Source organism: Rhinatrema bivittatum, chromosome 12 (genome assembly GCF_901001135.1).
Source record: "Rhinatrema bivittatum chromosome 12, aRhiBiv1.1, whole genome shotgun sequence".
Taxonomy (NCBI): Eukaryota; Metazoa; Chordata; class Amphibia; order Gymnophiona; family Rhinatrematidae; genus Rhinatrema; species Rhinatrema bivittatum.
The window spans coordinates 69,547,833-69,573,907 of NC_042626.1; the positions used below are offsets into that span (position 1 = coordinate 69,547,833).

Sequence of the window (26,075 nt, forward strand, 5' to 3'; positions counted from 1 at the left end):
TTGTCACCATTGGTCCTGAGTTCATCTGGCTACACACTAGGAAAGAGGGGATTATTTATTTATAGACATATTTTTTTTTTTCCATTGATGAGCTGGAGGGAAATTTTTGAATGATCAACTGGTGACTGGCTAGCAGGGAAAGGGAGATATTTTTCTTTTCTGATGACTATACTATTGGCTGGCTGGGAGAGGGCTTTTTTGTTTAATAAGAATAATCTCTTTTAGAAAACCATTTTCTTAATCTGGCTGGATACCTTCTTAAAATGACAGACCAGCTGCAGGGCTGACCCATGAAATTAAAGACTGGGTGGAGAGGAAGTTTATCCTCCCTCCCCTACTCTTCATTTTCCAGTGGCTCCTCCCCTCCTGATGAAATTTAAGGAATGTAACTAGCCAGTCTCTGGCATACAAAAGGTTGAAAAACACTATATCTCGTGGTACTAACACAATACAGTTCTTGGTTTTGGTTTTAGGGCCTATTTCCAAACAACCCCTATCATGTACACCTAACAGAATATCCTTAACTTATCATTTCTAGGGCTATGCTGTAAGTACTCACCTGAAGTACTCAGAACTGAACTATAGATACATAATTTTAAAATAAATAAACCCTCCCCCCCTTCAGTGGAAAAGGTCATCTATTAAATAGCTATCATTCTGTTAACAAGCCAGCTGTTGTGGTTAAAGCCACTCAGATAGTCCAGTAAAGGGACTGGCTGAAAGCCAGTGCTTTATGAGGGGATACAGATCTCAATAGCAAATATTGTTGGAGGGATAAAAAACAGCAGCAGAAGTGAACCAACCTGGGCCTAAAGGGACCCAGATCTCTTCCAGCTTTGGAGAATGCACAAAAGCTTGCAACTAGGAATACTATCTCAGCCTGAGTCAGCCAAAGAGGGCAATACGGTCTTGGCTTTCCCTCTTGGCATACAGATTTCCCCATTTATTGCCCTAAGAAAATCGGAACTACAAATCTCTGTGTGCAATGGGGCAAAACCAGGACTGGATCAGCCTCTTTGCTTGACCTGGAGTGAGGTGGTAGCCCTCCGTGCAAACATCAGGGCAAGGCCTCACTGTCATGAGCCTCTGGGATGTTTAGATCCTGTCTTGTCGGAGCTAAAAACGGATTTGTTCTGCTGCTAACATTAGAAGAGCAGGACTACAGCTCTTTGAACTGGGTCCCAGTATGAAAATAAAAAATAGTCCACACCATAATGTCAGAGAGCCTGCTAGAATAGAGTTAAAAAAAAAGTGTGGGAGCATCACTGACAAATAAATAATGTTTACCGCCTGTAGCTGCAACAGTAAGTTCTTCTCAGAGCAAGTCTGTATTTCACAGTTCCTCAAAGGGAAGTATCCTTCATGCAATCTGCCCATGGGGAAGGATGAGACCCTTTTCAGCTATCCAGGGAGCCGCTGCCCTTATTCCGGCGGCTCAGCGGAAAAGCAGACTTATTCTGCGGCTGGGTCATCTTGCTGGCCAAGAAGATAAAGGGCTCGATCAAAGACCTGCGGTCAGCCACCGAGACCTCCCACAGCTTCACCTTCTCCACTTTGGCCCAATGCTGGGCCACGTCGTGGTCTACGCGCCTCTGCTCCTGCAGGTCACATTTGTTGCCAAGGACCACAATGGTGACCTGTGAACCAAAAAACAGGGACAGGTATAGAGCAGCCCACTCACATGCACACAAGAGAAATGACAGATACCGCAGGAGAAGTTGCATAGGATAACGACAAAGTGAGCAAACCCTACCCCCTAATTTGAGCCCATCTGTAAATAAGATTCTGAAGTGGGTTCAGATAACTCAAAGGTGCCTACATGGCACATGATTAGCTATCCCTAAAGAGCAACAAACAACAAAATATCTGAATAAATTAAATAAGAGTAGGGCTTTCCAGGTTTATAATTACATATTTGGTGCAGGGGTGCATGGGTTTCATGCTTCAGCCCTGGCATGAGGCCTTAGCTCAGTGGCACATTAGTACAGCCCATGGTGTCTCATGCCATTGCTGTTCTTACCTAGCACTGTGCAGACACATAGCAGAATCATTTGTATCCAATTATTATGGGTTCTCCCTTAACTCTACCTTGGAGAGGCCGAGTTGGCCATGCTGGGCTCTGAACACATTCCCCGACTGCTATATTTTCCATAAATCTGAATTTCAGTCTCGGCATGGGGTTGGCTAAGCAATATTGATGTCATGTACCACGTCAGGGAGGCAGAGCCAGTGAAGAATCCAACTAATTACACTCGGGGGCCAGGCACACAAAATATCTTCCTGACAGCTACAGAGAGAAAGGCACTGCCTGACACCCGCCAAGCTTGGTTTCTGGGCAAAGGAAAGCTTAGATCTTATTAAGGAAGCTCTCAGAGGCTAGTTCTGCTCCTTATGGAGGCCCCATGACCTTCTGCAATACAGCCAGGAGTGTGACAATGATGACTAAGTTAAAATGATACGCAACAGTATATCCTCCAGACACCCATTCGTGGGTCCCATAGTCAGGACAGCCAGGAGCAGAAGAAACATTTTTAGAGCTCCTTACCTCTTTCTTGTCTTTTGACCTGTCAATTTCCTTCTTGAGAAGCTCCACCTTCCTGAAGGAGTCCTTGCTGTCAATGCTATAGACCAGCACATAGCCGTCAGTGCAAGAGAAGCAATGCCTGGGGAGCTCAGAGTTGTCCCTCAAGCCTCTGGTGTCATAGAAGCGCACCTGCTCCCGCACCCCACGGTCTGTCTCTATCGATCCCACATAAATGTCTTCCTGGGTTTCCATCATTTCTGAACCTGAGGGAAGCCAACCAGACAACAGTGAGAAGTTAAGTTGTTTTTTTTGTTTTTTTTACAGTAATTCAAAGGAAAACGTCTGAGCAGATTGTGTTGATTTGTATCTACGGTGCAGAAATGTTCTTACATGATAAGTCAGGCACTGGTTTTGCATCAGCTTTTCTCAAACTCAGATTGCACTTTGTGGAAGCTTGGTTCGGTTTGGTTTGGTTTAATGAGACAAGCAGCGAGCTTCTCCTTTTAAACAGGGCTTTCCAAACCTGTCCTGGGGACCCCATAGCCAGTCGGGTTTTCAGGATATCCACAATGAATATGCATGAGATAAATTTGCATTTCATGGAGACTCCATATATGTACATTTCCCTCATGCATATTCATTGTGGATAACCTGAAAACCTGACTGGCTGTGGGGTCCCCAGGACAGGTTTGGGAAGCCCTGCTTTAAATCTTGTTAAACTGAGTTTCCTGTTTATATCCCGGATCAGTCCACACAAGTGGGTTTTGCCTCCCTACCAGCAGATGGAGACAGAGAACAAAGCTTTGAGGCACTGCTACATATCCAAGAGAGCCACCTGCAGTCCCTCAGTATTTCTCTGTCTCCAGCAGATGGTAGAGGTGCAAACCTGCAGTCTGGAGTTAAGAAAAAAAATGAAAGTGAAGAGAAGATAGAGCAAAGATGAAGCTGGGCTCCCTGAGGTGCTAGGTTCCTTTGTGGGCCATCCCTCAGGTCGAGCTGGGCGAGCTGGGGGTTGTGATCCCTGATCTGGCTCAGCCAGGGATCCTGGTTCCCTCATCCCCTCTGAAGTCCTCTCACCCACAACCGACGGCTGACAGCAGGGAAGTATTTCCTTTCTTGTTCTTCTGATTTTCATTTAATTAAAAAAAGAAAGAGTTGCATGGCCATGCAGCCAGCGATGTAGCAGGATGAGAGGAACTGCCGATGCCTCAGTGATCATCCCGAGGATCCAGGGCAGTTCAGAGTGGGTGACTGGTTCAGCCAGTGGGCCTTGCATGCAGATACAAGGCTGGTAATATCCCTTGTTTAATTTCTAGCCGAGATGGGATGTTAAAAGAGATCTGAAATCCGGTGGGGCCGGTTCCCCCAGTCCTCTCCCTCTCCTCCCCTTTTTGGTGCACTCTGCTGTGGCTCCTCAAATCAGCTGGCAGGGAAGCATTTATTTATTTAGATGTTTTATATACTGTCGTTCCAAGTGAGAATCACTAGATCACAACAGTTTACAGGTTAAACATTCATAATTATATTATGTGTTACAAAGGGTAGACATACAAGAATGAAAACCGTAGTTTATTTTAATTTGATTCTAAGTTAAATGAAAAAAAAAAAAAGACTATTTTTGGAGAAGTTGGCTGTCTGTGAATTCTGTCCCGTTCGCGGGGCAGGCTGTCGGTTAGTTAAGGTCGGTGAAGGGGAGTGGAGAGTGTGTCCGTTCAGCTCAGGCTGGGCGTGATGAAGCACGTTTTTCTTCATAGTCAGCACTGTTTCTAACCTCAAGTGGTTGATGCAGGCGGTGCCTTGCAATTTACTCCCATGAGGAGCAGGTAGAGGAGGATGTCTGCGGCGTACCTTGTGTCTGCTTCGGTGCGACACGAGCCCATTTATCTGGCAGCGCTATTGGGATTGCCTCCACTGGGAACGGGAAGGGAGACCCACGGTGTCTCAACAACTGTTCCCGCTCGTCGCAAGTAGTGGCGGTTTTGGTGGCACCATTGTACTGGCTGCCGAGGAGAGCGAGAAGAAAAGGTGGGTCATGGCACCAGAACAATCATTCCGGCTCAGCGCAAGCAGTCAAGCATTCGCTGCGCCAGGTAATTACTACTGCTAGGAGCGGGAAACAGGAGCCCCTGTACCAGGGCAAGCGTTTATGGCCGCTGCCATGTTTGAGGCTTCGGCTGAGGGCGTGAGGAAAAACAAAAAGTCCTCCGGGGCCATTACAAGATGTTTCGCTCGGTGTGAGCGCTTACAGTTGGGCAGCGCTAGTTGGATTAGCTCCCGCAGTGAGCAGGAGGCGGTCCCCAGTGCCGGGGGCAGCAGGGAATCGCTTCCACCATGGAGGGGGTGGGGGGCTGAGGTCAGCGGCATCTTTGCAAGTTTTCCCGCCACTGCGATCGCTTTCAATGGGTGTGGGAAGTTAAATGCCAGCTCTCCAGTTATAGTGGGGGGGGGGGGAGTTTTGCTATTTATCAGAATCTCCCGTTGGTGCCTGGGGGCCAAGGAATAGCCAGTTGTAAGCAGGAAGCAGTTTTTGCGCCTGGTCACCCCTGAAGGAGTCCGCACATGTTCAGTACAGCTTTGCCATAGTTCTGCCCACCTTCAGTCCTGCATCCGGAGAATCTCACTCGTGGGTCACCAGCTTGCGGACCTTCTTAGACAATGGAAAAGACTTAATTGGTCCCCGAATGCCATCGAGGACCGGATTGACCCCTTCATTATCTGATTCCTCTTGCGAAATCTTAAGGCACAGCACTTCCAACACTTGGGGAATAAGTGGCTGCAACTCATCTCGCTTAAAAAGGCGAACGACACTGGGTTCATCGCCCTCAGCGGGCAGTAGATCATCCCCATCTATGTCCGCCGGATCGATGTCCCCCAGACCAGGAATCTGATCTGGAGCCGGGTCTGCCCCTGAAGCTGTCGCTGTTCCTGTCACCGGGGCAGGGTCCTGTGGCCTCTGGGAACCATCTCCTATCAAGCTGGACAGCTGTTCCTTGGGTCGACGTCTCTTTACGGAGGGCTTCGAGAGTCCCAGCGGCTGGCCGGACCTTTTAAGCACCGTCTGCTTCCTAGCCAGAAAGACCTGATGCATAAGTAAAATAAACTCAGGGGGAAACCCATCCGGGTCCCCTTCCCCTCCGAGGGGTCCTGGTCCACCGTATCAGCAGCTCCCACTAAGACATCCTCCCCCATAGGGGCCAAAACGGGAGGGGAATCCTCCTCCAGCAACCTGCAGCTAACAGCACCTCCCCCCGGGGGAGGGGACACCGGCCCCGACGATCCCTCCATTCCCGAGGCACAAGCCGGGCAGAGGGAGGCCGAATTCAATGCCTGTCTGCGCGCCCCACAGGCGCGGCAGGCAGCTGATTTGGAGCGGGGTCCCATTAATTACCGCGGAGCTTCGAGGTATTAAAGCTGCGAGGGGAAGAAATCGAGGCCGGGAGTCATGCTGCCGGCGAAAGTAAAATATCTGTATTGACCGCGCAGCCACACGGTCTCTAGGTTGAGTGGGAAGGCCGCAAGGAAAAAAGCGCGCGTTGCCGGTGGGGTGTGAGGAGAAACAGCAGGCAGGCGTGTACCAACCCTGCCGCGCTGTCGCTCACGCCGAGCTGCGGGGAAAACGAGATGGACAACTAATCACTCACCCCCTCCCTTGTTAAGCCACCCAGAGCCCCGGAGGCTGAGGGAATCCGCAGAAGCTGACACACTCCCCAACCAGCCGCAAAGAACGGCCCCCCTGGTACAGACTCCTTACCTCAGCCGGCAGAAGTGAAAGCAGAAAGCAAACTCTTCTTTTTTTTTTTTTTTTTTTTAAATAAACTTTACAGAGTCCAATTGTACGGGGGACGAGGGAGCAGCTTCAGCGTAGCTTCGGGGGTGAGAAACCAGGAGCCCCTGGTGTTCACACCCCGAGTGGAAATGGGCGAGACACAGACAGGGGTGACCAACCCCCCAGATGCCTGGCTTCGGCTGAGGGATGGCCCACGAAGGCGCCTAACACCTCAGGAGGCAAACCTGACAGAAAAACCTGAGAAAAAATCTAACTAAACTTAAAAACCTAACTGAGACTGCAGGTGCTTCTCTACCATCTGCTGGAGTCAGAGAAATACTGAGGGACTGCAGGTGGCTCTCTCGTATATATAGCAGTGCCCAAAGTTTTGCTCTCTGACTTCACCTGCTGGTAGGGATACACAACCCACTTCTCTGGACTGATCTGGGTATGTTCAGGAACGTGGGCTTCTCTGCACACATTTACCAAATATTACCTATTAAATGTTCAGGAGCCGAAGGAGGCTGTGTTTGGGGAGTGTGTGGGGTGCAGGTCTTTTGGGTTCCCGCCCAGTGTAGGGGAACTTGGGTACATCCCAGTTGTCTGGACTGATCTGGGGTATGAACAGGAAAGGAAAATTGGTTCTTACCTGCTAATTTCCGTTCCTAGAATACCACAGATCAGTCCAGATGTCCACTCCCTTGCAAACGTCTGTTCCTGCTTCTTGGATGCTGATGCTGCAAAATTTACAATGCTTGTAAATATAAAGTTTGCTCTTTTTTCCTCATTTGAGGAGGGGACTCCAGTTAAGGGGGTTCCAACTTTGGTTCGCTGCTCACCCTAGATGGGGAGTGAGGTTATGTTTTGAGGTTAACGATCTTGGCTTGGATCCAGGTTAATATTGAGGGACTGCAGATGGCACCCTCGATTACGTAGCAATGCCTGACAAGTTTTATTCTCTGCCTCCATCTGCTGGTAGGGATGCAAAACCCACTTGCCTGGACTAATCTGTGGTATTCCAGCAACAAAAATTAGTAAGAAAGAACCAATTTTCTTAAACTCAGATTGCACTTTGTGGCAGTTTGGTTTGGTTTAATGAGACGAGCAGGGAGTTTTTCCTTTAAATCTTGTTAAACTGCATTTCTGATTGGGGTAAGGGTTTACAAAATTCCCCCTGTGTACAGGAATGAGCATGAGAGCAGAAGCTATTTGAATAGGGCATCTTCAGGCAGCCCAAAATTATAACACTGGCATTCAGCAGAGATATAACAATATCATTATCCCAAGAGTGCAATTAACTAATCCTTGGTTATTGAACCTGGGACATCTACTTCTAGTCCTCAAAGGCTGCCATTAGGCCTGGGTTTCAGGCGAGCCAAGATGAAGAGTCAGAAGGATTATTTACACGCATCTGGCCCAAGAATCAGGTTGGCCTGCGTGGAGGCATGGTTTCGACCCCTGAAGGATGGTCACCTCTGCCCCCTGTTTTACACGCTGAGCTGAAGAAGGTCACTCAGAGCTACCCCTGGTGGGATAAACTCTATATTAAATTAAAATCCATGTTCATGCTGCTGGAAAGTGGGAAGAGGAGCTCAGAAATTCAAGAGCTGATCAAATGGGTTCAAATGTTTGTTGCTATAATAGGTTGCAAGAAAAAGTGGAGACTGATATCTTCCATAGAGCCATCCCAAATTTACAGCCGTTTATTACAAAGATGATACACAGAGGAAACCCGACATACAGTAACATGCGTGTGCATCACTGTGTCAGGGTAAGGCCAGTAAGAGACATCACAGATATCCCCAGTCAGAATCGGGATTATGGTACCGGGTGAGTGCATGATGGGTGTAGGATTGCCAAGTGGCTCCAGATTTTTAGTACCTTACTAAAGTACATTCTGACACCAGAGACTGGAAAGGGTACAAAGCAATTTCTTGGGGGGGTGGGAGGTCAGCGGGACCTTGGTTTTCACACTGTACCTACCCACCACATGCTTTCCATACAGCAGCTGCTCCAAGATCGACGTCTTCCCAACTGTGGCCTGTCCGCATACCACCACTTTGCAGCTCTTCCCCATCCTGCTCCTCAGATGTTGGGCTGCAGAAAGGCAATCTGGGCACCTGTGAAATGAGGACACAGATCCGGTAACCCGGGCCATCCCCTTCTTCTCCACCACTGAAAATGGGGAGAGAGAACCTGAGGGCCTGGGACTGGTTCCGGGAGAAGGAGGGGACTTAGTGAGTACAATGGGTTTAAGAACAGGGAAGCCAGGGTTCAAATCCCGCATCCCACACTGATGCCCCCTTGTGACCTTGGGCAAGTCACTTGCTCTCCCATTGCCTGGGGTACCCACTTAGATAAGCTCCCTGGAGAAAGCACGTATTGTAAGTGAATTTGAATGATGTTGTAAAAAGCCTTGCACATTATTTGGAAAAGGCTGGATACAAATTACCTTGAAAAAGATCTTATCCTGCCAACTGGAAACAGACGTAAACCATTCTCCCCCCTCCCCTCCTCCCCATCCCCCGGTTTGAAGACGATCTGCCCTTGCTTCTTGGTACAGGGGAGTTAATCTTAGGAAGAGAAGTTCTGATAGCAGCCCCTGTACAGCAGGAGGAACTGGCCAGTGATGTACGACCTCTGCACAAGCCCGAGACCGGAGATCACTTTTTCCGGATTGAGGCTGCAGAAAGTGACGCATTCTCAGCACTGGTCATCCAGCCACTTCCTTATTCCTAAAGTGATTTTAAATGTTTGTATCCAAGACAGCACTCATACAAACAAACAAACAAACAAATACACCCCCCCCCCCCTTAACAAATGTCTTTACCTGGGATCACCAAAGATGACTCCAGTCTGTGTCCTGCTGCACAACAGTCTTCCTGTTGGGCGGATCCTCCCAGAGAAAAGGAAAAAAGTGCCTAGGCTAGAAAGAAAGTGCCAGCTTCAGCTAAGCCAGGACTCAGCAAACAGCACCATCTAGAGAGGATTTCATGGCAGGACAAGGCACGTGAGACTGTCCTAGAGAAAGTTTCATGGCAGGACAAGACGTGTGGGAATGTGTGTCCTAGAGAGTTTCATGGCAGCACAAGGCGTGTGGAACGGCGAGTCCTAGAGAGAGTTTCATGGCAGAACAAGGCTTGTGGGACAGCGTGTCCTAGAGAGAGTTTCATGGCAGGACAAGGCCTGTGGGACGGTGAGTCCTAGAGAGAGTTTCATGGCAGCACAAGTCGTGTGGGACGGTGTTCTAAAAAGAGTTTCATGGCAGGACAAGGCGTGTGGGGCGGTGTGTCCTAGAGAGAGTTTCATGGCAGGACAAGGCCTGTGGGACGGTGAGTCCTAGAGAGAGTTTCATGACAGGATAAGGAATGTAGGACGGTGTGTCCTAGAGATAGTTTCATGGCAGCACAAGTCGTGTGGGACGGTGTTCTAAAAAGAGTTTCATGGCAGGACAAGGCGTGTGGGGCGGTGTGTCCTAGAGATAGTTTCATGGCAGCACAAGGCATGTGGGACGGTGTGTTCTAGAAAGAGATTCATGGCAGCACAAGGCGTGTGGGATGGTGTGTTCTAGAAAGAGTTTCATGGCAGGAGAAGGCGTGTGGGGCGGTGTGTTCTAGAAAGAGTTTCATGTCAGGCAAGGCGTGTGGGACAGCGTGTCCTAGAGAGGATTTCATGGCAGGTCAGTTTATGGGACAGCATGACCTGGAGAGGGTTTCATGGCAGGTCAGTTTGTGGGACAGCATGACCTGGAGAGGGTTTCATGGCAGGTCAGTTTATGGGACAGCATGACCTGGAGAGGGTTTCATGGCAGGTCAGTTTGTGGGACAGCGTGTCCTGGAGAGGGTTTCATGGCAGGTCAGTTTGTGGGACAGCGTGTCCTGGAGAGGGTTTCTTGACAGGATATGGCATGTTCTGGAGAGGGTTTCATGGCAGGATATGGACAGCGTGTACTGGAAAATGCTTCAAGGCAGGACATGGCATTGTTGATTTTAGCCTTTTTTCCCTATAATACATACATTTCCAGTCTCCCAGTTTTTCCATTGTTGATAATACTTAAGTAATAAGGCCCAAAAGCAGAATATTTCAATAGAGACTAGTAGAGTTTTGTTTCTGGCTCTTTATGCCCTCCAATCCTTACAGGACTAATGGAGGACCACAGTCTTAGGCCTTATTGTTCTTATAAACAAAATTGCAGTTGAAAATGACAAAACTAAACGAGGCAAACAGCTGGAAAGCTCAGAGATTTCCCTCGCGCTGGAGGTGTTCTTTCACGATGCGCCTGAGGGAGAAAAGGTTCCTGTGCCGCGGCTTCCACTACAAACAATGAGTTGCTAGGCAACCTGGGAGACCAATCGGGTCACTTGTTTTATGCAGCCAGCGGGCGACTGTGCCTATTCCACTCGTGTTGGCATTTAAAACCCGGCAGTGAGGGAGTGTGTCCAATAGGATGGTCAGCTTATCGCAGTGCTTCATAGAATGATAGCCAACAGCGGGGATCCTCTGGCTAAGCAGCTGCGCGAGTACAAAATCTGCCAATGGCGGTTGCCCGAGGAAGAGCCACTAAGAAATGTTTGTCCATGGAGGATGAGGTAAGGCCCTTGCAATGACCATTTTGGCAACATGAAGTCCCTAGCCCATACTCTGGGTGGACGGCTAGTGCCACTCCTTAGGGGTTAAGCCACTGACCACAGCTAGATATATGTCCTTCGGTAGCTAGTGGACCTTGTTATCTCCCAGATTCATCATCTGCTCCAAGTCCGAACGGACGTTTGCCCTTAAAAGGCAACACTCCCAGCTGACCTTTGGATGAGACATCCACTGATCAGTTCCGCAACCAAAGAAGTCTCCTGGCCGAGACCGCCGTCATCATCGTTCGAGAAGACATGCGAATGAGGTCATACAAAGCATCTGCCCCATAAGTGACTGCCACTTCCAATCGCTCCGCCTGTTCAGCCTCCTGGGGTGCAAACTAGCCCGGAGCATAAAACTGCTGCATACAGCCGCCCGGATGCCCAGTGCTGACACCTCAAATCTTTTTTAGTTGCACCTCGAGCTTCCTGTCCTGCAGCTCCTTCAGAGCTGCTGCCCCAGATACCAGAATGGTAGTCCTCTTCGTAACTACCGAAACTGATGCATCCACCTTTGGTACCTTCAAGAGCTCCAGAGCGTCCTCAAGCAAAGGGTAAAGCCTACTCACCTTAAGGCCAGTCTGCGGAGTGTCCCACTCCCTGACCACCAGCACTTTCACCGACCTGTGAAAAGGAAAGTCTTGGCTGGACCCCTCAAGCCGGACTTGACTGGATCCACTTCCTCCAGGTCAGACTGCACCTGTAGAACTGATATTCCCAGTTCCGCCAAGACTGGCAGGATCAGGGGTCCGAGTTCCTTCCTTTGAAAAAGGCGAACAACCTTAGGATCATCGCCCTCCATTGACGGGGCCTTTCCCGCGTCATCCTCCGGCCCTTGCGCCAAGTGAAAAATATCCATGTCAGGGAGAACCATCCCCAGATGGCAATCCCTGATTGACTCTTCCGAGGAACCCTCCTCAGTGGCCCCTGTCCCAGAAGGACCCAGGATCTTCCAAATCTTAATGGCCCCTGAAGTCCTCAAAAATCTGGACTTCTTCCTGGGGGGAGGATCTCTTATCCTCCACTTAGAAGGCCGCTCCGCAGCCTTATGGCCAAATATGCTTTATGCAGCAATAAAACAAACTCTGGCAAAAAAGGGGAAGAATCCTCCACATCCTCCTCCAGAGGATCCAGCTCCTCCCCTGAGAGTTCCCCCGGGGCCCCTCCATTCAGAGATCTGCCAGAGAAAGCACAGACGGGAAATCCCCTCCCCCTGCTGCAGCTTGTGCCTTGTGCGCAAAGGAATCCAAAATGGCCACCGTTCTCACGCTCAGCAGGAACGGATCAACGGGCTCCCGCACTGCAGCTATAGGCCTGCCAGACCCCTGCTGCAAAGTCAATGCCAGTGCAGTCCCCTCCGATGTCCCCTCCCCGCCAGGGAGGCAGCGGTAGCAGCGGCCGGCTCTGGAGAGGCGCACGGCAGTCTCTTCGTATGCGGTGCAGCAACAGCCACGTGGCATGGCCCGGCACTGTAAACGACCACGTGGCGCACGCCAAAAAGGAGACGTGCTGGGAACCGCAAAGGGATGACCCCACTCACCCAGAGCCCTTCTGCCACCAATGGGAATCAAACAAACACATTCCCCCCCCACCTTTTTCTTTTCGTTTTTTTAAAATAAACTTTAGAAAAGACAGACAGGAAACAGCGAGAAACAACAACTAATAGCCTTATCTAAAGCTGGCAGAGTCTTCTCACAAATCTCCTGAGGGAAGGGAACCGGACCTCCAGCTGTCACCCCCGGCATGGCTCAGCGAGCTATGAAGGGTCCCCAACCCCTGCTCGTCCTCCTCTGAAAAACCAGGAGGGAATTTCACCTAATCTATCCTCTTCTATTTCTTCTTTATTTTTTTTTCCTTAGGTACAGAACTGCAGGTTTTGCACCTCCTCCATCTGCTGGAGACAGAGAAATACTGAGGAGCTGCAGGTGGCTTGCTGGATTAAGAGGCAGTGCCTGCAAAGTTTTTCTCTGTCTCCATCTGCTAGAGGGGAGGTCAAATCCAGGAGTTAGGGAATCGGGATTATGGTACCAGGTGAGTGCATGATGGGTGTTGGGTTGCCAATTGGCTCCAGATTTTTAGGACAGGTTGATCCAGTCCTTGTTTTACTGCCATGCATGCAGGTACTTATAGTCTTGCTTTTCTTAGGGAATGTAATAAGGAAATCAGAATAAGTCCCAGGATGCAAAGGGGTAAAACCAGAACTGGATCAATCTGTCCTGAAAATCTGGAGTCAGTTGGCAACTCTAGGTGGGTGGGGGAAACTGAGGTGTATAATTTAGTGTTGAGGCTTATATTTATCCCTTGCCAGCCCTTACCTACTGATTTCCAAAACTGGTCAGTTATAAAGTAAGAGTCCCACCATTCCATTTATGGTTTATAATAATAATTACTAAAAACAACAACTGTGCATATTATACATCACCCTCCCCCACCCCAAGGCCTTCTGTTAAGGGTAGTAACTGCCACTCTATAGGTTACCTCTTTTCTTCATTTCAATCCTTAATGGGACTTTTATTGATTTATTGTTTTGTCTCTATGTACTTTATTGGTTATGTTAATATTGTTATCCACCAAGATTTGTAGATCCACAGAACACAAATTTGTATAAATAAATAATGGCTAAAGGATGGAAGTGAAGAAAAGGGGTAATTTGTGTTAACTGGGATAACTTGCATGGAGCGGCAGTTGCTACCCTTAACAGAAGCATGGGGTAAACTGCACAGAGTAGCACTTATTACCCATAATAGAACACATGGGGGCAGCCTGCATGGAGTGGCAGTTACTACCCAAAATAAAAGCTTGAGGATGGACTGAATGCACCATTGGGTCTTTTTCTGCCATCATTTACTATGTTACTATGTTATACAAAGGGTCTTGGCTAAGAAGGACATTTCCCTATTTTGTACCTATGAAAAAATAAAATAATATAAGCTTTACTGAATAAGGCCCAGCCTTGAATCAACTGAAAAAACATGGAGTCATCAAGTTTGACCTTCATCTAATTATAATACTTTTATCAATATTTCTCCCCATCTTTTCTAAACCTTTGGCTGTTGCTCTATGCCTCATCTTATCTCATCTCCCTTCTCACACTCCCCAAAAAGAAATATATCTAGGAAAACGAGATTTCACCTTGCCGCTTTTCATCACACCTCGTCCAAATTACATCGTCATAAAATACCATGGCCAAGTGAGGATTTTCATGTTTAAAGAGCAGCCTGGTCTGGCTTGGCAGATACTGCCCAGAGGAATAACCTTAAGGACGTAAATGCTGGCAGGAACAACATGTACCCTTTCAGACATTGTGTGCTCAGGTAATTGCCTAGGGTGCTAAATTTTGAAGTTGCCAAATGTCCAGGCCAGAGAAGCCAACTTCTGCTTGCTGTACTGCCACGTGCTGGCACAGTTTCAAAGGGGCACCCATGGCCATGCTGGCTTGATGTTGCTGAGCTACTGATGGTAGTGTGCCCATGTGTGGAAGGCTACAGCACACAGATTTTAAGCAACTGGAAGTGGGTTTGTGTTCTCTCGGGGCCTGATGGACAAAGCCCCATAGAAATGCACTGGAATCAGAGCTGCCAAATAACCCCAGTCCAAGGAGTGAGACTTTTGGCTAATCCTGGTTTTTGAATTTACATCCCATTGCATTCTGGAAGGTATCATAATCTATTAGAATGGGCCTGGGCAAGTGGGAGGAATTCTAAAGCCTCCCTGACAGGGTTATGGCCCCTAACTCTTTTCCCGGCCCATGAAGATGGTCAACCCCAATCCCCCAAAACCATCGTTGCATCATAAGAATACGCCTAACAGTGGCATCACCCTTCCCTCTACTCTCCTTGTTTAGGAGACGAAAGGAATACTCCCCTTGCAGTTATCCCTTCCTGTCTGATAAATGAGTCACAATAAGATCTGTGATATTAGTTTAAGGCATTTTCTGTGCAGCCACTTGCGGGATGTAATGGCCACAAAGGAAAATTGGTTCTTACCTGCTAATTTTCGTTCCTGTAGTACCACAGATCAGTCCAGACTCCTGGGTTTTGCCTCCCTGCCAGCAGATGGAGACAGAGAAAGTTTCACAGATACTGCCTCAGTATTACCAAGTACCCAAGCATAAAAAGTCAAAAAGGTTTTCAATACTCAACACTATCAAATTCCCTGGAACAAGCAGAGGAAAGAGTAAAATGTATAATGCAATTCAAAAACTCTATTGAAAGGATTAACGAGAAACCTGTGCCATTCTTCAGAGTTATTCAAGAACAAAAAACAGATCGAGTGGACTCTCTAAAACTTCTCTTCACCACTGGGCAGGATTCTGGACTGATCTGTGGTTCTACAGGAACGAAAATTAGCAGGTAAGAACCAATTTTCCTTTCCCTGTATGTACCGAGATCAGTCCAGATTCCTGGGATGTACCAAAGCTTCCCTAACCGGGATGGGACTGCAAGAGTCCCGCTCAAGGAACACTTTCACCAAAGCTGTCAATGTCCGGAGCCCGGACATCCAGTCGGTAGTGCCTGGAAAAAGTATGTAAAGACTTCCAAGTAGCTGCCCTGCAAATCTCTTGTGGCGACACCAGTTGGCATTCTGCCCAAGAGGCCGCCTAGGAACGGTAGAATGAGCCCTTAACCCCTCCAGGATAGGACGACCATGACAAATATATGCGGCCCCAATAGCCTTCTTCAACCACCACGCAATCGTGGTCCTCGATGCTTACTGACCTTTTTTCGCACCACTCCAGATCACAAAAAAGGTGATCTGATAATCTGAAACTGTAAGTGACCTCCAGATACCGCAACAAGGCCCTTCTGACATCCAACTGTCTTAATTCTTTTGCGTGAGGCGCAACAACCTCCAAATTTGTAAAGGCCAGAAGCTCCACTGACTGACTTAAGTGGAACGCTGAAACTACCTTCGGCAGAAAAGACGGAATAGTCCTCGGAGAGATCCCAGAATCCAAAATCCACAAAAAGGGTTCTCTACATGACAGGACTTGAAGCTCAGACATCCTTCTAGCTGAACAAATCACCATCAAAAACACCACCTTCAAAGTCAGATCTTTTATGTTTGCCCTCTTTAGAGGCTCAAATAGTGCCTCATACATGCCCTTGAGGACCAAATTAAGGCTCTAAGAGGGGCACACCTGAAGAACAGAGGGGCGCAGATGCTTCACCCCTCGGAGGAAATGTACCACATCCAGATGCGCAGCTAGGGCTGTTCCATGAACCTTGCCTTGCAAGCAGCCCAGGGCTGACACCTGCACTCTCAGGGAACTAAAGGACAAGCCACTCTGCAAAAAGGCCAGAATCTGCGCCACCGAAGCTTGCCAAGGATCAACCCCCCTGCTCCATACACCAAGCCTCAAAAACTCTCCAAACCTTGACATAGACCAAGGAAGTAGAAGTCTTACGAGCATGCAACAGAGAAGAAATAACATCCACACAATATCCTTTCCTTCTTAATTGCTTCCTTTCAAAAGCCAAGCCGCTAGACAAAAGCGATCCGCTTGATCTGAAAATATAGGGCCTTGTCGTAGAAGCTTTGGCAGATGGCCCAGTCTCAAGGGGCCATCCGCTGCTAGATTGACCAAATCTGCAAACCAAGGCTTTCATGGCCACTCTGGAGCCACGATAATCACCTTTCCTGGATGGACCTCTATTCTCCTCACAACCTTGCCTACCAGGGGCTATGGTGGAAACACATAGATCAGAATGTCATGTGACCAAGGAAGACGCAGGGCATCTACCCCTTCTGCTCCGTGCTCTCTTCTCCAGCTAAAGAAACATAGTGCCTTGGCATCCCTCTGAGTTGCCATAAGATCCATATGAGGAATGTCCCATCTGTGAAAATTTAGGGTCATTGCCTCCTCCAAAAGTTCTTATTCTCCCGGGTCCAAGCGTTGCCGGCTGAGAAAATCTGCTTGCACACTGTCGCATCTCGCTGTTGCTCTTCCCAGGACATCAGCATCTCTGCTTCCACAGCAACCACTCGGCTCTTGGTACCTCCCTGGTGGTTGATGTAGGCCACCGTCGTCGCAATGTCAGACAGGACTCTGACTGCACAGTTGTGCAAAAGAGGAAGAAACTCCAGCTGCGCCAACCGTACAGCTTTCATCTCTAGGCGATTGATGGACCAGGCCGCTTCCTCTGCTGACCATTGGCCTTACACCAACTGGGACTGACACGCAGCTCCCTAACTGGAGAGACTGGCATCAGTAGTCACTACCATCCACTATGGCACCCTCGAGGTCCACCACCCCGGCACAAATGGTTCCAGCCAAGCCACCACGAAAGATTGGATCTGGCAGACTCTGTAAGCATTAGTGGAAGATGAAACTGCTCTGAAATCAGATCCCATCGGGATAGCAATGCTTTCTGTAGAGGCCTCATATGGGCAAACACCCACGGGAGCAACTCCAAGGTCAAGGTCATGGGACCCAGGACCAGCAAGTAATCCCAGACCTTGGGCACTCGGGCCTCCAACAGGTTCGAACTTGAGTCTGCAGCTTGACAATCCACTCCTCCATGATAAAAACCTTCCCCACTTGGGTACTGAAGCAAGCGCCCAAGAACTCCAGAAACTCTGAAAGATAAAGGTGACTCTTGGACAGATTCACTATCCATCTCAATGAACTAAAGCTTTGCACCACCATGTCCACTGCTCGTCTGCAAAGGTCTTCCGACTTCATCGGATGAGCCAATCGTCTAGATACAGGTTGTCCAGCATACCCTCCTTTCTGAGGACTGCCACCACCACCACTACCACTACCACCTTAGTGAAGGTCCTTGAAGCTGTCGCTAGGCCTAACAGGAGAGCACAAAATTGAAAATGACTCCCCAGGATCATAAACTGGAGGTACTTCTTATGGTCCGAATGAACCCCTATGTACAGATACACCTCAATCAGATCCAAGGAAGCCAAGACCTCCTTGCTTCTCACTGCTGCTATGACGGACCTCAGAGTCTCCATTCGGAAATGGGAAACTTTTGAGAGCTATGTTCACCTGCTTTAAATCCAGAACTGGATGAAAGGTTCCTTCTTTTTTTGGCACCACAAAATAAATGGAATAATGCCCTGCCCCCTGCTCGTCCTGGGAATCGGGAATAATGGGCCCCAGCATTCGCAGCTGCTATATGGTCTGCTGAATGATCAACTTCTTCTCTGCCGAGGCACAGAGAGACACCAAAAACAGGTTTCTGAGTGGCCGAGCAAATTCTAAACCATAGCCTTGTTCTATCATGCTTAGAACCCACTGGTCCGACATGATCTTGACCCATTCCTCATAAAAATGAGTCAGACGACCCCTGATGACTGGAACAGAGGAGTGGGTCGGCCTCTCCTCATTGCACCGGCTTGGCTCCACCACTACCCTGGCTGGAGCTGTCTCTGCCCACTCTGAGACCCCGAAATGGCTGGCTCCAGGACTGCGACCTTCCCGAGGTCTGCCTTTGGCCAGCAGCCGGAGCTCTGCTCTGATGGAAACGTTTATCCATAGCCCTGCTAACCTTAAGGCCAGTCTCCAGAGTATCCCACTCTCTGACCACCAACTCTTTGACCGATTTGTAAAAAGGAAAATTCTTGGTTGGACCCCTCAAGCCAGTCATGACAGGATATTTCCTCCAGGTCAGCCTGGTCCTACGGAACTATATTCCCAATTCCGCCAGGACCAGCGGGATCAGGGGCCTGAGTTCCTCCCTTTGAAATAGGCGAACCACCTTGGGATCGGCATCTTCCATCGTCAGGACTTTTGTCGCATCCTCTTCCAGATCCTGTGGGCATCAAGAAGGATCAGCATCGGGAGAACCATCCCCAGGCGGCAATCCCTGATTAGAGTCCTCTGAGGAACCCTCCTCAGTGGCCATTGACCCAGAAGGCCCAAGGACCCTCCGAATCCTAGTAGTTCCCAAAGCCCCCGAAAATCTGGACTTCTTCCTGTGGGGAGGTTCTGCCATCCTCCGCTTAGGAAAGGGCTGCTCCATGGCCTTGCTCATCAACAGGACAAACGCAGGTGAAAAAGGAGAGGCACCATCAGAATCCTCTTCCAGAGGATCAATCTCCTCCTTCGACTGCCCTCCCCTCCCCCCCCCCATGGGACCCCGGGCCTCCTCGGAGCTGAACTCGGATGGAAAAAGCTTCAGCGGGAGATACCCTCCCCCCGCTGCAGCCTTCTCCTTAGGGGCAAGCATATTCAAGATGGCTGCCATTCCTGTACTCAGCAGAAACAGATTGTCGGCCCCTCACATTAAAGCCTTCGGCCCACTAGAGTCATGCTGCTTCCGAGCTGCTGCCGCAGTCCCTCCCAAAGTGCCCTCTCCACCACAGAGGCAACGGGAACAGTGGCCAGAATGAGAAAGCATGGTGCATTGGCACCCCTCTGGCATTATCAGGCCTGGCTAGGACTGTGCGGCAGACACCCGAGGGAGGAAAGGCAGCGGAAGAGCCTAAAACAAAATATGCGTCGCTGAAGCTGTCTCCCTTTACTACTGGCGACGGGAGATTAAAGCAAAGGAAAGTAAACTCACCTGCTTCCCTTGATTTCCTCATTACTATTCTTTTTTTTTTTTTCTTAAACTTTATAAAACACACAAAAGGAAAGGAAAATTGGTTCTTACCTGCTAATTTTTGTTCCTGTAGTACCACGGATCAGTCCAGAGTCCTGGGTTTTGCCTTCCTTCCAGCAGATGGAGGCAGAGAAATTTTTACAGCCAATGGCATAAAACCTGGCATAGCACCTGCAATATCTCAGTATTGCTATGTACCCAAGTAGATACAGTAAAAAATAACCCTAACAAATTTTAGAAATTAACCTCTCGAATGAGCAGAGGAAAAAAATACATATAACCAAAAACTTACTGAAATCCTCATGGAGAAAAGGAAACCTGTGCCATTCTTCAGACCGTGAGGACAAGAGACAAAAAAAAAAAGATCAGGCAGAATCACCGAAGCACTGGGCAGGACTCTGGACTGATCTGTGGTACCTCAGGAACGAAAATTAGCAGGTAGGAACCAATTTTCCTTTCCCTGTACGTACCCGTATCAGTTCAGACTCCTGGGAAGTACCAAAGCTTCCCTAACCTGGGTGGGACTGTGAGAGTCCCGCTCGAAGGGCGCTCTCTCCAAAACTAGCAATTTCCAGTGCCTGAACGTCCAATCTATAATGTCTGGCTAAGGTATGCAAAGATTTCCAAGTTGCCGCCCTGCAAATCTCTTGCGGGGAGACTAGCTGACATTCCGCCCAGGAAGCCGCCTGGGACTGTGTTGAATGAGCCTTAACCCCTCCGTGACAGGACGACCGCTACAAATGTAAGCGGAGCCCATGGCCTCCTCAACCAACATGTAATCGTGGCTTTGGAGGCCTTCTGACCCTTTTTAGTACCATGCCACAGTACAAAGAGGTTATCCGACAATCTGAAACTGTTAGTAACCAACCAGGAACCATAACAAGGCACGTCTGACATTCAACACCGAAGATCCTTAGCATGAGGCGTTGTAGGGTCCAGATCGGGAAAGGCCACCAATTGACTTAAGTGGAACGCCGAAACCACTTTAGGAAGAAAAGACAGAACTGTCCTCAACGAGACCCCCAAATCTGAGATCCTTAAGAAAGGCTCCCTGCAGGACAGGGCTTGAAGTTCAAAGACCCTTCTGGCAGAACAAACAGCCACCAAGAAATCACCTTCAAAGTGAGATCCTTTAAAGTAGCTCTTTTGAGAGGCTGGAATGGCATTGCACACATGCCTTTGAAAACAAAATTAAGACTCCAAGAGGGACACACCGACCTAGAAGGAAGCCGCAGATGCTTCACCCCTCTGAGAAAACGCACCACATCCATATGTGATGCCAGAGGCTTCCCATGAATCTGGCCTCGAAAACAGCCCAGAGCCATCACCTGAGCTCTTAGAAAGTTGAAAGACAAACCCTTTGTCATCCCTTTCTGCAGAAAGGCCAGGGTCTGCGCCACAGACACTCACCTCGGATCAATCTTTTGATCAGAACACGAAGACTTGAAAATCCTCCACACCCTGACAAAGGCCAGAGAAGTGGAAGTCTTTTGAACCTGCAGCAGAGTAGTAATAAAATCCTCCAGATATCCCTTCTTCCTTAGTCGCCGTCTCTCAAAAACCAAGCCACTAGACAAAAGCGATCTGCCTGATCTAAACATAGGAGACCCTGACGAAGCAGGTTTGGAAGATGACCCAGCCTCAAAGAAACGTCTAGTGCCAGACTGACCAAATCCGCGAACCAAGGTCTCCGAGGCCACTCTGAAGCCACCAGGATTACCTTTCCTGGGTGTACCTCTATTCTCCTGACTATCTTGCCCACCAGAGGCCATGGTGGAAACACGTAGAGCAGAATATCACCTGGCCAAGGAAGAACTAGGGCATCGACCCCTTCCACGCCTCGTTCCCTCCTGCAACTGAAGAATTGAGGAGCTTTGGCATTCCGCGGAGTCGCCATTAGAGCCATGTGAGGAATACCCCATCTGTTGGTGATGAGATGCATCGCTCCTTCTGAAAGCTCCCATTCTCCTGGATATACCTGCCGGCGGCTGAGAAAATCGGCCTGCACATTGTCGGACCCAGCAATGTCAGGCTGCTATCCAAGACAGATGTGTTCCGCTTATCTCCACCTCCTGAGCCACTGCTAGACTCTTGGTCATCCCCCCCCCATGGCAGTTGATGTAGGCCACCGTCACTGCATTGTCGGATAGGACCCGGACCGGATGATTGCGCAATAGAGGTAAGAATGCCTGGAGTGTTAACCGCACCACTCTTATCTCGAAGTGACTGATGGACCATGATGCTTCCTCCGATTTCCATTGACCTTGGACTGCCCAGGACTGGCAGACTGCTCCCCAACCGGAGAGGTTAGCATGGGTAGTCACCATCATCCACTGAGGGACTTCCAAATCTACTCCATGGCTCAAGTGGCAGCGAGAAAGTCACCAGGACAGTCTGGATCTTGCTGATTCAGTAAGCGATAGAGGAAGATGAAACTGTTCCGACACTGGATCCCAGCAAGATAGCAACGCCTGTTGCAACGGACGCATATGAGCATTACTACCCCAAACCAAATAAGTCTGATACTTCACTTTCAATGCATATCCAGCATAGCTCTCTGCTTCAACGGCAGGGGGAAAAGAGGAAAAGAGGATTTATATTCAGGCAGCAACCAACAAGGACTGAATTACATAGTCTGGGTAAACAAATAAGCATGGGTGTAGCTTGCTTGTTACAGCGGGTACTACCCCCGAATCAATTAAGCTTGATACTTCACTTAGAATACATATCCAGTGCAACTCACTGCTTCAACGGCAGGGGGGGGGGAATAAAGAAAAGAGGAATTATATTAAGACAACAACCAACAAGGACTGAATGGCACAGGCTGGGTAAACAAATAAGTGTGGGAGTAGCTTGCTTATTACAGCAGTTACTACCCCTAACCAATTAAGCTAGATACTTCACTTAGATGCAGCTCCAGCACTGCTCTCTACATCAATGGTGGTGTGGAAGGTAACAAGAACCAAAAAGTTACTAATAAGGGCCAAGAGTAACAGATAAGTATGTGAAAAAAAAAGTGTGGAAGCTTGCTGGGCAGACTGGATGGGCCGTTTGGTCTTCTTCTGCCGTCGTTTCTGTTTCTATATATGCCCAGGGAATGAGTTCCAAGGTAGATGCTTTGGAGCCGAGAACCTGTAAGTAGTCCCAAACTCTGGGCACCCAGGTCTGTAAAAGACTCCACACCTGGGACTGCAACTTGAACATGTGCTGCTCCGTGAGAAACACCTTTCCCACTCAGGTATCGAAACGTGCTTCCAGAGCCGCCCAAATGCCCAATACGGACACCTCAAAAATCCGTTTAAGGTGCAATTCCAGCTTCTTATCTTGCACATACTTCAGAGCGGCGGCCCCCACTACCAGGATGGTTGTCCTCTTTGTGACTGCCGAAACGGAGGCATCCACCTTCGGAACCTGAAGCAACTCCAAAGTGTCCATGGGCAGTGGGTATAGCTTGTCCATACCTCTGCTCACCTTCAGGCCTGTCTCTGGAGTATCCCACTCCCGGTCCACCAACTGCTGCACCAACTTGTGGAAAGGAAAAGTCTTGGCTGGACCCTGCAGGCCCACCATGACTGGGTGCACCTCCTCGCAGTCCGAGTCTACACAGGGAGCCGCTATACCCAATTCCGCCAGGACATGCGGGATCAAGGGACCTAGCTCCTCCTTGTAGAACAGGTGAAGCACCTGGAGATCATCGCCCTCTAGGGCGGGGACTGAGTCCGCTTCTCCGGACGGATCCTGCAGATTCCACTCAGGATCAGTGTCTGAGATGCCAACCTCTGGCAGCACTTCTCCTTCAGACACATTGGGGTAGATTCCCTCCAAATTTCCTGGTTTTGGGGGCACCTGGACTCGTCGAACCCTCTTGGCCCCCAGAGCCCTGGAGAGCTTAGACCTCTTCACCTTCGGAGGATCGGTGGCCTGGCGTTTACAACAGGGCCGCCCCGCGGCTTCATGGGATAGGAAGGCTTTGTGCATTAATAGCACAAACCCAAGCGAAAAGGGGGAAAAGGCCTCTGTATCCTCATTCAGAGGATCAGACTCCCCCTCAGACTGCCCCCCCCGGGCTCATCGGGGTTTAATTCAGCTGGGGAAAGCACTGGGAGAGATCCCTTTCCCCTGCCATGAGCGGTGCTATAGGCACAAATGTTCCTGTGCCCAGTGGGAACGGAGCCGCAGCCTCACACCGAGCAGCTTTTGATCCTCTCGATTTGTGCTGCTGGGGAGATGCCATCACGGGCCCCCCCGATGTGCCCTCGTGTCCAATGCCTCAGTGGTGAGGCATTGGACACGCCGGCCTGCACACAAGCGCGAGGAGGCCGACCCATAGATGGAGCAACGGAGCTCACGAGTCATGCGGGGCTGCAGCGGTGACCACGCGGGCGGAGGAAACAAACGGGAGAAGAAAGAGAGGAAAAATAAACTATACCCGAGATGCCTCACAGCCCGACTGAAGAGAAACCGGGAAACCCGACCCCCGTCTGTCGATCAGCCATACTTTCCTCTGTACAGTTTTTTTTTTAAACTTTATAAGGAAGAAAAAAAAAAGCTACAAACAGCCACAGAAAAAGACAGAGAAGCTTAGCTGATGAGTGGCAGAGGGCTCCCGGAGGTCAGGGAACTGGACCACCAGTTTTCACCTCCACCAAGGAACCAAGGACAGATTAGGGTCCCCAACCCCTGCTCGTCAGCCCTACAACCAAGAGGGATGGTTCCATCAGGACCTGACAACCTCCTCGGAGGGGATCTTCTGTCAGCACCCTGACAATTCACAGACTTCGTGGGTTTTTCTTTTTTTTGAGGTTCAGAACTGCAGGTTTTGCACCTCCTCCATTTGCTGGAGACAGAGAAATACTGAGAGACTGCAGGTGCAAAGCCAGGTTTTATGCCATTGGCTGTAAAAATGTCTCTGTCTCTCCCATGAGTCTGGACTGATCTGGGTACGTACAGGGAACAATCTTATCTGAAGTGTGGCAGAGACTTCTCCCAATCCTCCCAGAGATGAGGGAACTGAATCACCAGCTTTCACCTCAGGCAAAATCCAGAGAGCAATCTAGAGTCCCCAACCCATGCTCGCCCACCTCTGCCACCAGGACCTGTGAACCTCCTGGGAGAGAAATCTTTGCTCAATTGAAACCTCTTCATATATATATATATTTTTCAGGTACAAAACTGCAGATTTTGCACCTCCTCCATTTGCTGGAGACAGAGAAATACTGAGGAGCTACAGGTGGAACACCAGGTTAAAAGGCAGTGTCTGTGAAACTTTCTCTGTCCCCATCTGCTGGAAGGGAGGCAAAACCCAGGAGTCTGGACTGATCTGGGTAGGTACAGGGAAAGGATTTTAAATTAGTTTTGCGGATTTTCCAGAACAATGCCTTGACATAGGTCCATCAGAATGGGACTTTCTCGTCCCCTAATGTGCTCCGGAGACAAAAGGACTTCTCCGCCCCCCGGTCTGGTAAATGATACCTGTGATATTAGTTTAAGGCATTTTTAGTGTGGCCACTTGCAGGATGCAGAAGCCACAGCGGATTTTACGTTAGTTTCTGCATGCGGGCGTCCTTGCTCGTGGATTTTTGTGGAAAACCCTCCCACTCCTGCGGTAAAAGCAGTCCTGGGTCCTCCAAAAAAGAGCTCCTCCCTCGGCTGGGCGCTCTTACTCCCCTCTCTATGGTTCCCCTGCAGACCAGCCGCGTACCCTCTTGGCGGACTCGAAGTCACTCATTGTTCCCGGAAGTCTTCTTTGTCGGTTCCCCTTCTCAGCGCCGGCGGTAAGATGGCGGCCGCGGACTGCGATGTGATGATGGCGCCGGAGGTGACGGTGGGAGGCGCCGAGGACTTGGAGAGGTAACCAGCCCCGAGGCCCCTTCCCCGCTGATAGGAGACGCGATCCCCTTCCCTCTCCCTCCCTCGCCGTAGCTCTTGCTAATGTAGCGAGCGGCGTGGAGGAGAGAAAGTGCCAGTCCTGAGACAGAGAAAGGAGGGGGTGACAGCCGCCATTGGGGTGGGGGGTAGTAGAGAGTGGGGAGTGCTCGTCTCTGTGTGGGAAATAGAGAAGGAGGCGAAGGCTGCGATTTCTTAAGAGAGCTAGGGTGGGGGAAACGATAGAGAGTGAGGGGGAGGATGTCAGCCCCTGGGGTTAAAGTGGATGTCGGTTCTCAAAGAGGGCAAGGAGGGGAGGAATGGGAGTAGGGGGGAAGCCATCCTTTGGTTGGGGGGGGGGGGCAGAGATGTCAGCTGGAGAGCAGTGTCCTGGAGGTGGAGGAGCTGTGACATAGTGGGAGTTGATAGCCAGTGTGATAATCCTCATGAATGGTCACTTCCAGGAGCTCCCCAGGCAAATAAATCCCACTGGTATCCATCAGCCTGGGAACTGGTGCTTTATGACATCTCTGCTCAACGCAGGACCCTCCCCCGCCTCATATGTGCCCTACATGAAACACGGTTTTGTTACATAGTATCGTACTTTGCTGTATTTGCCTAATTCCCACTCACCATACCATGTTGCTGCCCTTTCTACACCTTTTCAGAAAAACGCATGGTTTTTGAGCAACTTAACTGTACATTTGAGATCTGCATATTTTGAAATTGCTTTT

The 26,075-nt window shown here is 49.5% G+C and overlaps 2 protein-coding genes across 6 annotated transcripts in view; one reads left to right on the forward strand and one right to left on the reverse strand.

The window, feature by feature from the left end:
- On the reverse strand, positions 1 to 25,295 carry NKIRAS2 (NFKB inhibitor interacting Ras like 2). 3 transcript variants are annotated; one of them, XM_029574210.1, is made up of 4 exons: positions 24,949 to 25,107; positions 8,274 to 8,410; positions 2,546 to 2,787; positions 1 to 1,637 (listed from the first exon to the last, which is right to left on the reverse strand). In XM_029574210.1, exons 2-4 carry the CDS (start codon positions 8,365 to 8,367, stop codon positions 1,398 to 1,400), a joined length of 576 nt encoding a protein of 191 aa, XP_029430070.1. In that variant the 5' UTR covers positions 8,368 to 8,410; positions 24,949 to 25,107; the 3' UTR covers positions 1 to 1,397. The 3 variants fall into 3 exon arrangements, with proteins under 3 accessions (XP_029430070.1, XP_029430069.1, XP_029430071.1); XM_029574209.1 differs by lacking the exon at positions 24,949 to 25,107 and adding an exon at positions 9,121 to 9,225; XM_029574211.1 differs by lacking the exons at positions 8,274 to 8,410; positions 24,949 to 25,107 and adding an exon at positions 25,178 to 25,295.
- The window catches only part of DNAJC7 (DnaJ heat shock protein family (Hsp40) member C7), a 59,315-nt gene continuing 43,998 nt past the window's right edge, over positions 10,759 to 26,075 (forward strand). For 2 of the 3 annotated variants that reach the window (XM_029574205.1, XM_029574206.1), the window contains exons 1-2: positions 10,759 to 10,879; positions 25,165 to 25,326. In XM_029574205.1, coding sequence (XP_029430065.1) covers positions 10,767 to 10,879; positions 25,165 to 25,326 — 275 coding nt within the window. In that variant the 5' untranslated portion in view covers positions 10,759 to 10,766. The remainder of the gene's footprint in view (positions 10,880 to 25,164; positions 25,327 to 26,075) is intronic. The other variant, XM_029574208.1, reaches the window with a different exon arrangement.

Excerpts from the sequence above, each read along its gene's own strand:
- NKIRAS2 (XM_029574210.1), bottom strand. The coding sequence starts at position 8,367 with ATGGGGAAGAGCTGCAAAGTGGTGGTATGCGGACAGGCCACAGTTGGG. Across the intron at positions 2,788-8,273 it reads GTATGGAAAGCATGTGGTGG|GTTCAGAAATGATGGAAACC; the intron begins GTAGGTACAGTG and ends GGCTTCCCTCAG. Across the intron at positions 1,638-2,545 it reads GGTCAAAAGACAAGAAAGAG|GTCACCATTGTGGTCCTTGG; the intron begins GTAAGGAGCTCT and ends TTTGGTTCACAG.